Source organism: Sus scrofa, chromosome 1 (assembly GCF_054392235.1).
Source record: "Sus scrofa isolate SSC_HxYL_T2T_F1_AM1 chromosome 1, Sscrofa_HxYL_maternal_Yorkshire_Landrace_v2.0, whole genome shotgun sequence".
In the NCBI taxonomy this organism is placed as follows: domain Eukaryota; kingdom Metazoa; phylum Chordata; class Mammalia; order Artiodactyla; family Suidae; genus Sus; species Sus scrofa.
In genome coordinates, this window is record NC_139383.1 from 179361372 (window position 1) to 179376409 (window position 15038).

General features: G+C 38.3%; 2 protein-coding genes across 5 annotated transcripts in view; one reads left to right on the top strand and one right to left on the bottom strand.

The window, feature by feature from the left end:
• Window positions 1-2614: 2614 nt before the first annotated feature.
• On the bottom strand, window positions 2615-3760 carry THAP10 (THAP domain containing 10). The gene is given in 3 exon segments (XM_085014008.1): window positions 2615-2866; window positions 2868-3194; window positions 3350-3760. Coding segments are annotated over 3 exon segments (846 nt in total). The 3' UTR covers window positions 2615-2758.
• LRRC49 (leucine rich repeat containing 49) overlaps window positions 3725-15038 on the top strand; it is a 147027-nt gene continuing 135713 nt past the window's right edge. For 2 of the 4 annotated variants that reach the window (XR_014817832.1, XM_005659880.4), the window contains exons 1-6: window positions 3725-3806; window positions 4442-4498; window positions 6762-6849; window positions 10699-10896; window positions 11222-11324; window positions 12984-13187. Coding sequence is in view for 2 of the 4 variants with exons in the window: in XM_005659880.4 (XP_005659937.2) it covers window positions 3759-3806; window positions 4442-4498; window positions 6762-6849; window positions 10699-10896; window positions 11222-11324; window positions 12984-13187 (698 nt within the window). In the remaining 2 variants the exon portion in view is untranslated. The remainder of the gene's footprint in view (window positions 3807-4441; window positions 4499-6761; window positions 6850-10698; window positions 10897-11221; window positions 11325-12983; window positions 13188-15038) is intronic. The other 2 variants (XM_001928481.8, XM_084980071.1) reach the window with 2 other exon arrangements.

Genomic DNA, 15038 nt, shown 5'->3' on the forward strand with positions numbered 1-15038 from the left:
CATTCAAGATTGTCAAGTCAAGAATACGGAATAACGTAAACTCTGTGCTGCTAGTAGTGTAAATTAGCACTATTTTAGAAAACTACTTGGTTTTATTTAGTAAAATTTAATATAACACTACATGCCAACAATCCTAGGTATATGTAATCAGAAATGTGTGCACATATGAAAAAGACTTGCAGAAGGATGTTTACAGCAGCATTATTTACAATAGCCCCCATATGATAACAATACAAATATCCAACAGAACAGAGTAAAAAAATTGAGTATACTCATACAATAGACTGCTATAAAATAATGAAAACAAATTACTGCTATATGCAACAATATGGATGAATCTCACAAATATAATGTTGAACAAAAAAGCTAGATGCAAGAAATGCCTACAGTATGATTCCACTTATATTAAGTTCAAAAGAAAACCAATTTGGTAGTTCCTGTCGTGGTGCAGTGGTTAACGAATCCGAATAGGAACCATGAGGTTGCCGGTTCGATCCCTGGCCTTGCTCAGTGGGTTAAGGATCTGGCGTTGCTGTGAGCTGTGGTGTAGGTCGAAGACATGGCTCAGATCCCACATTGCTGTGACTCTAGCGTAGGCCAGCGTCTAGAGCTCTGATTAGACCCCTAGCCTGGGAACCTTCATATGGTGCCGAAGCAGCACTAGAAAAGGTAAAAAGACAAAAAAAAAAAAAAAAAAAAAAAAAGAAAGCAAATTTGGTTCCTTTGAAGAAGAAGGAAGGGCTGAAGCTGGGGCTTTTGAGTTGCTAGTAATTTTCTATTTCTTTGACCTAGGTAGTGGTTACACATGTTCAGTTTCTTGATTTAAGATTTGTGCACTTTCCTGTATATATATACAGCTTGGTGAGAAGGGTAACTGGTAAAAACTGAAAATTCTTCTATACTAAAAAAATTGTTCTCACAATCTCATAATCATTCCACAATATTTACTGAATTCCTTAAAACTTGCAAAATATTGGAGTTCCCGTCGTGGCGCAGTGGTTAACGAATCCGACTAGGAACCATGAGGTTGCGGGTTCGGTCCCTGCCCTTGCTCAGTGGGTTAACGATCCGGCATTGCCATGAGCTGTGGTGTAGGTTGCAGACGCGGCTCGGATCCCGTGTTGCTGTGGCTCTGGCGTAGGCCGGTGGCTATGGCTCCGATTAGACCCCTATCCTGGGAACCTCCATATGCCGCGGGAGCGGCCCAAGAAATAGCAAAAAGACCAAAAAAAAAAAAAAAAAAAAAAACTTGCAAAATATTGTTCTAGGTACTGGCAATACAATAATGAACAAATCAGATAAGAACCCTGCTCTCATATAGCTTACACTCTAATCTAAGGACAAACATTAAGCAAATTACATAATTACTTCATGACAACTGTGATAAGCGCAACTGAAATGTATGTGGTATTGAAGCATATGAAGAATGAGAGTATATAATTAGGGGGTCAAAAGGGAAGGAAGTTTGAACTAATTTTTTATGTAAAAGGACTTAACTGATGATGATGGGGAATGGGGGGGGAAATTCCAGGGTATTATATGAAACAACTAAGAAAAGGCTTATTTGTAGGAAAGACAGTATGTTCATGTTATAATATGTTCAAAAATTGGAAAGAATAGAAATTGACACAATACTGTAAATCAACTAGACTCTAATAAAACATTTGAAAGATCACCATAACTGGTGCACAGTGAGCAACAAGGACTGTGGACTGGGATAGGACTGGTGTGGTACGCAGGGGCAAAAAACATGCAGGGCCCTGTAAATTGTGCTAATAATTTTGTTCTTCATCCTATTAATTGCAGGATACTGTTAAAGGATCTTAAGCACCCATCCCAATGTAGGAAGTAGGTTGGTATTGTAGGAGGAGATTTTATCTGGGAATTAGACCTAGAGAAAAGATTATAGGCTCTTGAGTAAATTAACCTCCTATATTGGCTTCCTTCTGCATAAATTGTGAGTTTGGACTAGATGAGCACCTAGGTTTCCTTCAGCTCTAAAATTCTACAGCTACCACTTTATATTCAAAGCCAAAATGTCACTTACAGATCATTTGATTTATTGGTGAATTCTTTCTATCTCTAAAACTGAACACCTTTTAGATCCAGTTAACAGTCATAATTTAATCTATGTTATGGTGGTAGGGCTGAAGTTTGACTAACTCAAAGAAGGCTAGGAAGTATTAAGATGGGAAGTGGGGAAGACAGTAGTGACCCGGTGCAAAATAAGTATAATCAATGCTTATGAATACCGGAGAAAGCAGGCAGAAGAGAGCAAGGTAGGAAAATTCATCTCTTTAGAATGATTTAATTTAAAGGCAGCTGGTCAAGAGGAAGTTTAGGAGTGGGAAGGGGTTGTCAGCAAGACTCAACCTCATCAGCATCTCTACTTCCCCCATTGTTTTGACAGTATGCTTATGTACTATGCTGTACAGAAATAGTTTTAAACACCTCATTCCTTGAGATGTGCTCAAATTAAACCCTTTCTGTTAAAATCTCAGGAGCAGAGAGTGGAGGTAACTGTGAAGGATGAGAGAGGGAGGAAGAGAGAAGAGAGAGTGAGAGTTAGTTTGGGGAAGAGGAGGTAGAAGGAATTCTAATTCCAAAGTGTCAGTGCTAAATAGGCTCTTGGATATCACTGAGTAAATAGAAAACTTCGAGATGAGGTGACTTTCCCAAGATGACACTAAATGGAGGAGCCTAGCCACAGATCCGGGATGCTTTTACGACCCTCGATGGACTACTGTGAAGAAGCCCTTTACCTGTGAAGCCACAACCTTCTTCCTGGCTTAGAGGGCAGTACAGGAGGCCGGCCCCGGGGCGGTCTCGGGCTGCCTGCCTGTCTGGGGTTCTTCTCCCTTTTCGGGGCCACCCGTTCGGTCGCCTTCTTCTTCCCCTTTAGGTGCAGGGGAGGACAGCCAGTGCAGGATGGGCACCGCGCCCGCCACGAGTCTCAGGCGCTGGGAGAAGCCCAAGTTCTTCTGGATCACCGAAGAGACACTGAAATAGGCTGGAGCGAAGTGGTCAGAACAATTGACAGAGCGGTCACGGCCCCCATACCAGTCGGCGCGGCGGCCCCGTACGAAGTGGTTGCACCGCACCGCCCGGTCTTTGGGGAAGCGGAACAGCGACTTCCCTGACTTGGTGGTGTTGCCGCAGTGGGCGGCCACGCAGCGGGCGGGAATAGTAGCTGCCTAGGGGGCTGGGGAGCTGGGGGCCTGCGCCCTCACCTGCAGAGGCAGCGTCGGCCTCGTGTCTTCCCCCCACCTCCAGCCGCCGGAAGTGCCGAACTGCGGCCCCACCTCGGAGAGTACCAGGCTCTTGCAGATCCTCCTTCTCCTCCTCTTGCCTCCAATCCTCCCCGGAGAGTGGTCACAGGCAGAGATACAAATTTCGCGCGGGCCCAGCTGAGGTGGGCCGTAAAGAAGGACGGACCGGAAGTGGTGGTTGTCATAGCTACCCAGGTGGCCGGCCTTCTCCCGGTCTTATCCTCCTCTCCACATTCCTGCTCCCTTGTTTTCTGGCCAGGAAAATAGAACAAGGGAGTAGTGACGTATTGGGCCCTCCAAATATAACCAGAGGCTCCAACGGGTGCACTGGCCGGTTGATTTGGTAGAGGACCAGACCGGAAATGGTAGTTTCCATGGTAACTGCTGAGCGGGTTGCCTGGGAGATGACCCCTTTCGGTCTCTTTGAATCTGTGCTGTAGCGTCACTTTTAAGGCAGATCTAACAGATCTTCTTGGACAGTCTCCTGCCATGATTCCCGGAAAATACCGCTCTGTTTCTGGCCGAGCTGCGAGCAACGTAGGTTGAGTCTTCTACTTTTCTCACATTCGTAGCGTCCTTTCTAACTGGCGTCTTTGTCCTAGGTGATGGGCTGTATTATTGGGTCCCGGACCGCTGAGTCTACTCAAGCTATTGTCTGACCGAGGCTTGAGATTCATGGACTGGACCAAGACACTTGGAGGGTATTTTATATTGTGATGGGTATTCAAAGTCTTGTCGTAGATCTGGGCTTCCCAGAAGGTGGAGCTGGTCTGCTGTGAAAGGCTAGGGTTCATTTAAATTCCTTTAACTGGCCAATTACTTTTTTTAAAATTAAGAAAATAATTTATTATTAACAGGCACCCCCAACTCCTTCACCTGTCTCACTGAGGTATTTGCCTAGACTTGAAATGGCAAGTGTCAAAAGCCTGAGGTGCTAAGTAGAGGGTTAAATTGCTGCAGACATTTTGGAAAATAAACCACAGTGAAACCTTCTAATTCTTAGTCTTGATTTTATTGTTTTCAGCAAATTCCCAGAACATGATAGTTTACCACAAAAAAGAAACAAAAAGCAAGCATTCCATTTTATTCTAATTTTTGTTATATCTTTAGCTGTACTGTTTTGGGGAGGAGTGTGTGTGTGTTAAAAGCATATTTTAATTTTTACATTGTAGGTGAATTGTGGGCTTCATCTGGTTATTCAGACATCATCGCTTCCTGAAAAAAACAAAGTAAGATTTAAGCAGATTTGTATTAAAATTGAATATAAACTGTTTTATATTCTGAACAAACAGCATGATTTAGAGTAGAATCTGAACTAGAAATTTTGAGTATATTTATTTTGATCACTAATCTAAAGCTAAATTTTATTTTCTGCCTACATAAAGCTAACTAGTGGTTACCAAAGAAGAGAAGGAAGGGGGGGAGGAGCAAATTGGGTATAGGATTAAGAGATACAAACTACTATACATAAAATAGAAATCAAAAAGATATATGGTATCTAGTTCAGGGAATTATAACCATTATTTTGCAGTAACTTTTAATGGAGTATCATCTATAAAAATACTTAATCACAATGTTGTACACATGAAAATAACATAATATTGTAAATAAACTATACATCAATTTAAAAATCAAACAAAACAAAACCAAAAAACCACCTCTTGTAAAAACTGAATCTTATTTCATCAATTACAAGAGGTAAGGTTTATTTTTTATTTTTTGACATGTAAGCATTTCTTGAATCAGGATCCTTCTTAAAACTGATGGCACATCATAGTTTAATTGGGAAAGTTTTTCTTTCTTAGTAGTAGGTAAAATGATGGCATGTCTTACTACTGATGGAGTCTTATAATAGATAAAATGTGATAATCTGGGGGCATATATCTAACATTCCAGAGAAAAATGATTAGCCATGGAAATATATTAGCCTAATGCTATTTGGCAGCATATGATTTAGAAGTTCATAAGATAGGAACATGAGATTCTTTTTCCCAAACAATTTGCCGTCATTATCCCTGGCATTTCCATAACTTAGGGCTTTTGATTTGATTTTTGAGATACGTATGTTTTTCTTTCCCTCCTGTCTCACCCTAGCCCTCAAATATACTCATCCATCTCCCACACAACTGTGTCTCAAAACACAACACAATTTTTCCTTCTTTGACCAAATTGGACACCTCCAATTGGCACAGTTCAGATTGTTCCTAAAAAGTTGTTAAATAGATGTTACTGGAGGAACTCGAAAGTGAAGGGCAGAATTTACAGGTAAAAGCATGAGGAGGATAAGGAGGGGCCCAAGGAGAGTGGATGTAAGGACACCACTGGTCAGGGAGGCAGCTGTTGATTACATTATGTATCTGAAAATAAACACTTGGAAAAATAGACCATTTGATAATCTTGAGTAAACAGTAGTTAGCTAGATTAATTGAAAATATTCCTTACTGTAATTGGACAAAATGGATTTCCTCCAAAGTTTGCTGATTGATTTCACTAGACAAATCCTAGTCTACTATTATACATAATGTATTTCTAGGAACTATGTGCCTCATCCAGATTCTTTCCAAACCATTCATTTTCTCTTGAGTGGATATATATTACAAGAAAATACTTTTAGTTTATATAATTCAGGATATAATATAAATGGTATCATAATTTTTATAGTATGGGTGAGTCAGAAGCATCATAATGCTAAGATATATATTTAGGGTTTCTTTGTAGCTAATCATAGGAGATAATTTTGATTTTTTTTTTCAGTCCTCCTATCAAATAATTTAAAATAAATTTAGAAAATTTAGAAGGTTTAGATATACAACTTTATTATGTTATAACTGGACTCTTAAAGGAATTCTAATGATAAAAATATTATCATCATTGTGATTTTTCCCAAGAGAATTAATTTCTATTGCGTGTGTTTTGCTCTTGCTTTCAAGAAGATGATTCTTGTAATCATTCAGTTGTGGTGAGAGTTTGGAGGAATTGCAGATGCCTCAGATTGAAGCATTGTTTCATCTGACCTCATGAAACCGACTCAAATTTGTGTGTATGTGTGTGGGGTAAAATACACATCACATACAATTTACCACTTTAACTATTTTAAATTGTGCAAATCAGTGGTCTAATTGGGAAAGTTTTCCAATTAAATACATTCACAATGTTGTGCAGCCATCACCACCATGTAATTCAGAATTTTTTTTTTTAATCACTGGAAAGGGAGTTACCTTACCTGTAACCCAGTCACTCCCCATTCTGCCTCCCCAGCCCTCTTGGAAGCCACAAACCTGCCTTCTGTCTCTATAGATTTTACTATTCTCGATATTTCATAAGTGGAGTCATACTATATGTAACTTTTTATGCCTGGCTTTCTTCACTTAGCATGATGTTTTCAAGGTTCATCCATGTTGTAACATCTATCAGTTATTATGTTATTTTATAGTTATATTCATTACTTACTGTAAATCTCCAAATTTTTTTTTCTTAAATAATGTTTTTTAGGTTGAATTCAGGCTAAATAAAGAAACATCATCATTCCCTGGTCGACTCTTACAACATGATCTTGAGAGAAACTACTCAAGTAGGCAAGGTATTGTCAGAGAGTATAGATAAGATATGGTTTATCTTCTTTAAGTAATATTGTTTAATAATGTCGACTCTCTAGATCCAAATAGACTTGAATTAAAATGACATTGTTCATTGGTTACCAGATTGGTTATGCATTTGTTTAAATTGGAATTGATTTTATATACACAGCATAGTAGATTGTATTGTATTTCAGTTTGGGGTGGGCTATGCACAAGAGAATGGGACAAAATCTTCCAAATAATGTCTTAGAACTAGGAAAGATAACTTATTAGTAAGGGTAAGAGTATGGGAACAAAGATCTTTAGGAAATAAGGAAGCAGTGGAAAGAATGAAAAGTCAGGAGTAGAAAAGTAACTCTTTCCCTTACTAGTACATGTAATTATAGATATTTTATATCAAAGGCCTTACATTTTCATGTGTATCACTTGAGATTTTGTTAGAAAAGCAGATTTTATTTCTTCCCTTCCCTTTGCCCCTTCCCTGTTCTGATTTTGTAGGTCTTGGGTGGGATTTGGAAATGTGTGTTTTAATAACATCTCACATGATTCTGATGGATGCGATTTGTGGCCACTCTTTGAAAAACAGCTTCATACGACCTGGTTATATTTCTGAAATGTATTTCTCAATTCAAGGAGAAATTTTCTTTAGCGCATTTGCATTGTCACTTGGTTGTTAACAACTGTGGGCTGTCTGCACTGTGTTGGGTGTTAAGCACTGTAGAATCCTTACCTACGATAACACCCCCCCGCCCCCGCCCCAACCAGCAGTTTGTATGAGAGGGCTGATCAGTATGGGCATTTCTATACCTCATTACTGCATGAACATGTCACAACTTTGAATATTTTGTTAGTTTTCCTTTTTTATTTCATTACTTTTGGACTTTGGTCTTGGGCCCATCTAATCTGACATGACTTTTCTCTTTCCTATATCCTGAATTCTTGTCCTGATCAGTTGCTAGACATGACATCAACCTGACTGTTGTCCCATAGTGCAGGAAGCATCTGTATTTTCTTTGGTTCAGTTCAGCACATATCTATCTAGGGTATACTGTGTGCCAGACACTGTATTAGGCACAGAACTATAGACATGACGCTGAAAATTCTCAAGTAGGAGTGTTTTACATTTGCATTGTGAATTTCCTTCACCTTTTGCTAATAAATCTTAGCTTTTTTTTCTAAATCTTGAGTCAAATCCTTTACAAAAGATATTCTTGAGTTAGAGGAGGAAGTTGTTAGATTTGTGGGTGTCTGGCTAGGTAGATTTTTTTAAGTGGTAAGGTATTACTAGATATTTGCTAATGAGGAAGTAGTATGGAGGCACTAAATTTTGTGAACCTGAAATATGAATGAAGTCTTAGACATAAATAATGCCACATAAAATACAAATTAATTCTTTAGGGAAAAATAAACCTATTGCTTTTCATTAACAGATTTTATTCAGTCATTCTCTGTGACACTTATACCTGATTACTTCCAAGTGTGCCACCTCCAGGCAGTTTCATGTAAAGAAGGCTACACAGTGTATAGCGGTTTTCTTACCTTTTGTATTTACTGTTTTTTTCCCCAAAGGTCCCAACTGTGGGAAAATTATAAGTAGCAATTTATCCTGAAGAGTTGGGGAACCTCTATCTAATAAACTGCATCATGATCCCCAATTAGTATAAATAATTTCACATAATTTCTTATTTTTTCTATTTTTTGAAATTAATTGAACATATATAATAACCTGTCACTGTAAGTTAACTGATGGTGCTCTTGGTCCAAAGTAAAGGAGCTCTATGGTTAGTTAGGCTTCTTAATCTAAAACTTGCCATGTGATTTCTTTTAGGCTTTTTATATTAGTGTTAAGATAATCCCTGAATCCTTGAGATTTTGTAAGAGCCAGGGACTGCTATACAGTAAAATCTTAGTTAACCAGACCTTAATTGATTAAATCCCTTAAGAATTCTAAAATATGTATATAGAGAGGAAGAGGCAATGCTTGACTCTTTAAATCATAATAAATTATAGAAAATGTAGAACCAGGATTTTGGTTACCAAAACAATCTCAAATTTAAGGCTAAGTGAACACATCCACTCACCCATCCATCCGTCCATGTATCTAGGGTACAGTGCAGTGAAAACTCTTACCAAAAAGAGGCCATTACGCATCTAAAACACTTTGAGATCAAATTGTGAAAGAATTCATTCAGCTTTTTTCTAATTTCTGATTCTCTTTTTTAACAGAAATAATATATATGCAGGATGAAACATTCCACATCTATATGTAGGTGTTTGATACACACATATATGTATATGTTTGGGTGTTTGTATATCCACATAAATATGTAGATATTTCAACTGCAGATCACTTTGTTTGCCAGTCATTTAGAGGATCTTGTTTGTGGATTTTAAGGCCTTTCTATCAAATCATTCTCATCTCTTGCTGTTTATTGTAAGATGTATGTCATACTGACTGTGATAGTAAGCCCATCATGGGGATAGTGGTTATGACTTCTGGGTATAATAAGGGCTGAAAAGCATGAGGATGAAATTCCTTTATTCACTAAATGTAAGTGAAATTTACTCTTTGATTATTGCTCTACATCCCAAGTCTTATTAAATTTAAATCTGCCTTCTAAATTGAGGATGACTTGAAACCTTAACAAAATAATTTAAAAAACCTAATTCTGATGCTAATAAGAGAAATCAAGGTTGTCTATTGTTTGGAGTTTTCCCTTTATCATCTTTAGCTGGCCAGTCAATCCTTAATGAGTTAATCCTTACACTAGTTTTTTTTTTTTTTTAACCATCCATAGCCATCTAATTTTGATTTCCCTATCAGTTTACTGAATTGCTGTTCTTAGGTATCTTGCTAGCAACTGCAATGTCACAAAGACCAGTTCACATTTATGAACATGATGTCATTCTGAATGCTTATACTTGGGAACATCATTATTAGTTATCTTGATATTTCATAATGATCAGAAAAGTGGGATGTGAGCACTGTTGATTTTGTTCAGGAGGCTAGGTTGTGATACTTTGGTTTTTATCTTGCTCACCTGAAAAAGTTAGCAAATACCATTGCTTTACTGATCTTTAATATGATGTACATGGAACTTAATTTTAAGATGGTCTCCCAAAGAGTATACTAGCTTCTAGATTTGGGCTTATTGCCTTATTGGTCACATTAGGCAGCAAAATTCTGTGGTAGCTTAGATGCTGTTTTTCTGCTTATCTCTCTCCTGAACTTCTATTTCTTCTTTCAGGAAATTTTCTCTTTGTAGAAGAAAATACAGTTGCTTTCCTCTGTATTTCCTCTGAGACCTATTGCTCAAGTCTTACCTCATTTCTGGAACCTTCTAGCATCTTTTATTAGGTAGTGTATATTATTCTAGGTCTTTAGAATATATCTTAATATCCACCTCCCCCAAAACTCATCTGTAACTATCTTCTTTAAAGTGAAAAATAACAGACACATTTATGTGTGAGTATATAAATAGGTATTATTTTTCATTCTGCATTTTGTGCATGTTGTTCTGTACAGTTTATTAATTTTATTAATTAATGTGTTTGCCCACTAGATTGAAAGCTACTTAATGGCAGTGCCAGCATTTAACCAACAGCCTCTAAACCTCTTAGGAGTGTCATATACCTTGTGGATCCTAACTATAAGCCTGACTACAAGGGTATAAGATTTATTGACATCCACTTTGAGCTCTGCAGTATTCTCTCCTAATAGTAGCTGAACACACAAAGACAAAGAGATGATACGAGGTTTACATTTGCTATCCAAAACTATTTTCTCTATATTTCCTGTAGCAAAGTTATGTATTGTGTAGCTTTGTGATAAATTTTTTGATATTTTGAAGGAGATGGAAGAGTAATAAGCCCTTCGCCTCGTAATAAATCATCCTGCATCTCATCCACAACAAATATGACAGAACTATATGGGCTGGAAATGAAAACTACCACGAGCTCCTTATCAGCATTTGGAGATTCTTCCATTCAGACACCTTCAAAGTCCAGAATCCGGCAGGGCTGTCATAGTGCTGGCCCAAATGTATCTGGTAATGAGGGACTGTTGTAAGAGAATTAAAACTTAGTACTAGGAATCAGGATTATAAAGGGATAAAGCTAGCACTAGAGTAGTTCAGTACTTTCAGCCAGTCTATAAGGCAAAGGAGAAATTATTTGACATGCACAGAACACATAATTTAGGTTTAAAGAGGAAAGAAATAAGCTCAGGTTCAGTAGCTAATTTCAAATATAGAGATCTGTGGAAGCTATATTTTCTAGAAGGGATATTTGTAGGTTCTCCAAATATAAGGTGACTTATGTTTCAAGATTTTACAGGTTTTTTTAATCAAGTAATTTGTATATTGTTTTCAATAGGTGACCATATTAATTTGGTGAGCTCCTCAATGCCATCATTTCCCATTCTCCAACGGTCTTCTGAAGAGAAAATTCTTTATTCAGACAGGTTGACTCTAGAAAGGTAAAGACAACTTGTTATTTTTTGTGCTGGATAATATATAGACACGGTACAAGATTTGAAATGTACAAAAATCTCTCTCAATCCTCCTATTTCTTAGCTATCCAGTTCTTCTACTAGGTATAATCACTGTTACCATTTTAAAATTTACCCTTCCAGGGGTATGTGGAGAAATTTTATGCCTATTTAATGTAAAAAAGCTTGATTATACTCTAAAAGAGTACTATAGCAATTCTAAAATATGACATTGATAAAAATGAATTTCAGGATAGAAAAAAACCTTCAAAATATAGTCCTTACATGGGCTGCTGGGCCCTATCCAGTTGAGTTCTCTGTGACCTTATTGGCCTCACCTTCTCCTAATCTCTCCTTCACTCACCCTGTTACAGCCATACCTGCCTCCTTGCTGCTCCTGGAATACACCAAGCATGCTTGAACCTCAGAGTTTCTGCATTTGATGTTCCCTCTGCCTGGAATGCTGTTCCACCACATATCTGTAGGCTCACTCTCTTATCTCCTTCAGGTCTTTACTTGAATGTCATCACATAACAGACAGCCTTCCTGGCCATCTTCTCCAAAGCTGTAACTCCTTCAACCCTGACAGCCCTCGGCTCTTTTCTCTGCTTTATTTTTCTGCTTAGCACTTATTACCCTCTAATATTAAATGTTTGACTTAGCAAGTTTATTGTTTGGCTCCTCCTACTGGAATAGAAGCTCTATAGACAATGGGAGTTTTGCTCAGTTCTGTATCCCTAAACTAGGACAGAGCCTATGACATAATAAACTCTTGAAAAATTTTGAATGGATAGGTATATTTAGGACTTGATCCCCATCTTTAAATCTAGGAAAGTATCTGCAGTAGAATGGTGAATGAAGGATTTCAACCTTACCATTACACTGTAACCAACAGAGAACTGTCTTTGCTGTGCATGCCTTTAGCTTAGCAGTGCACATCTAACTACAAGTGGTTAAGCCAACTTCTTAGCTTTGCAGTGCCTGAGAAGTCTTTATATTAATGGACTGTTGGCAGATACATTTCTCTGGTTATATAACATGGTTCTTTGAATCCCTCAACCTCTATCATAGAAGACAATTACATGGAGTGTTTTCTGATATTAATTTTATTTGAAATAATTAATATTGGAGATTTTTTTAATATCATGAGAGCTTAGACTTGATTTTTTTTGTCTTTTTTTTTTGTGTTTTGTCTTTTTAGGTACGCACCCATGGCATATGGAGTTTCCCAAGCTAGGGGTCTAATTGGAGCTGCAGCTGCCAGCCTACACCACAACCCCAGCAACGTCGGATCTGAGCCCCGTCTGTGACATATACCACAGCTCATGGCAATGCCTGGTCCTTAACCCACTGAGCAAGGCCAGGGATTCAACCTGCGTTCTCATGGATGCTAGTCAGATTTATTTCCGCTGAACCACTACGGTAACTGTGACTTAACTTTAATAATTACCCTTGCCAAAGTATGTTGGCCTTTATATGAGTGATTTACACTTAGATCTAGAATGCTTAGTTCATGGAGGCAAGAAGTGGTTCTATTTATCTTTTTCTCCTCATAGTATGGGAGCACAAAGATCCTAGTATTAATGTTTGTAAGAGGAGGCAGGCTACCAAATCAGAACCTGATTAACTTCAGAAAATATTTTCTAGGCAAAAGCTGACTGTATGTCCTATCATCGATGGGGAAGAACACCTTCGTTTGTTGAACTTCCAACACAATTTTATAACTCGGATCCAAAATATTTCTAATCTACAGAGGCTAATATTCTTGGATTTATATGATAACCAGATTGAAGAAATTAGTGGCCTTTCTACTCTGAGATCCCTCCGAGTCCTTCTATTGGGAAAAAACAGGTAATCTCTGTGGATGGTTTTTGTTTGTTATACTTAGGACAGTGTTGAGTTCTATAGTGTTTAGATGGCAACTCAAAATTGAATAATACTTAAGAAACTAATAGACTAAAATTTTTGAATGATTACTCAAATGGATTAAGATTCAATCAAGGAGTTCCCTGGTGCCCTAGTGGTTAAGGACTTGGCATTTTCCCTGCTGTAGCTCTGGTTGCTGTTGTGGCTTATGTTCGATCTCTGGTCCAGGAACTTTGCCATGCCACAAGTGTGGCCAAAAATAAAGATTCAATCATAATTTGTTCTATGATTCAGTCTGACAGTCAAACCAACTGACATTTATTGTGTATTTTATTATTTCCATTGTTTTCCAGTGCCATATTTTTAAATTTTTTTAAATTTTATTTTGTTGTCTTTTTGTATTTTTTGGGGGGCTGCTCCCACAGCATATGGAGGTTCCCAGGCTAGGCGTCCAATTGGAGCTGTTGCTGCCAGCCTACACCAGAGCCCCAGCAACGCCAGATCCCAGCTGTGTCTGTGACCTATACCACAGCTCACAGCAACACTGGATCTTTAACCCACTGAGTGAGGCCAGGGTTCGAACCTGCAACCGCATGGTTCCTAGTTGGATTTATTTCTGCTGCGCCAAGATGGGAACACCATCCAGTGCCTTATCTTATATGGAAGTTAATAGCAGACTTTGGCCTTTATGTTTTCTAGACTATATTTTAAACATGTGTAATCACATTAGCCTATATGTTTTACTTGTGATTCTCTTGGTTCTCAACTAAGGGTAGACTTTTTTTGTTTTGTTTTGTTTTTGCTATTTTAGGGCCATACCTGTGATATATGGAGGTTCCCAGGCTAGGGATCAAACTGGAGCCACAACTGCCGGCCTCTGCCACAGCCATAGCAACACAAGATCTTAACTGCATCTGCGACCTACGCTACAGTTCATGGCAATGCCAGATCCTTAACCCACTGAGCAAGGCCAGGGATCGAACCCACATCCTCATGGATCCCAGCTGGGTTCATTAACCGCTGAGCCATGAAGGGAACATCTAAGAATAGACATTTGATACCATGTGATTGTCAAATTGTGGTCAGCTGTCTGTATCTAGTTTCTCATCCATGATTCAACCAACTAAGGATTGAAAATATTTGAAAAAAATATTTCAGGAAGTTCCAAAAAGCAAAATTCGAATTTGCCATGCTCATAGAAACTACTTATATAGCATTTACATTGTAGTACATATTATGAGTAGTCTAGAGATGATTTAAAGTCTATATATACTCTGCTGTTTCACACAAATGACTTGAGCATCTACAGATTTTGATATCCATGGGGATCCAGGAACCAATACTTGGCTGATACTCAGTGACAACTATACTAATTTATTCTTGTTCAGATGGTATTTCATATGTATTTAATATTACATCTTGTATGAACTTCCCCTTGTATGTGCCTTCTGTAAGGCACTATTTTTTAGGGCAGCCACACAATTTCTGACTGATTTCCTTGAGACTTGTTTGGGTCTTTTCTCATCATTCTGTTTTACTGAGTAGTTTTAATAATGCCTACAAAGAAGGGCTGTTTAGCAAGATCCAAAAATGATTTTTACGGAGTTTCCGTTGTGATGCAGTGGAAACAAATCAGACAGGAACCATGAGGTTGCAGGTTCAATCCCTGGCCTTGCTCAATGGGTTAAGGATCCGGTGTTGCTGGAAGCTGTGGCGTAGGTCATAGACGCAGCTCGGATCTGGCATTGCTGTGGCTGTGGTGTAGGCCGGAGGCTACAGCTCCAATTAGACCCCTAGCCTGGGAACCTCCATATGCTGCGGGTGTGGCCCTTAAAA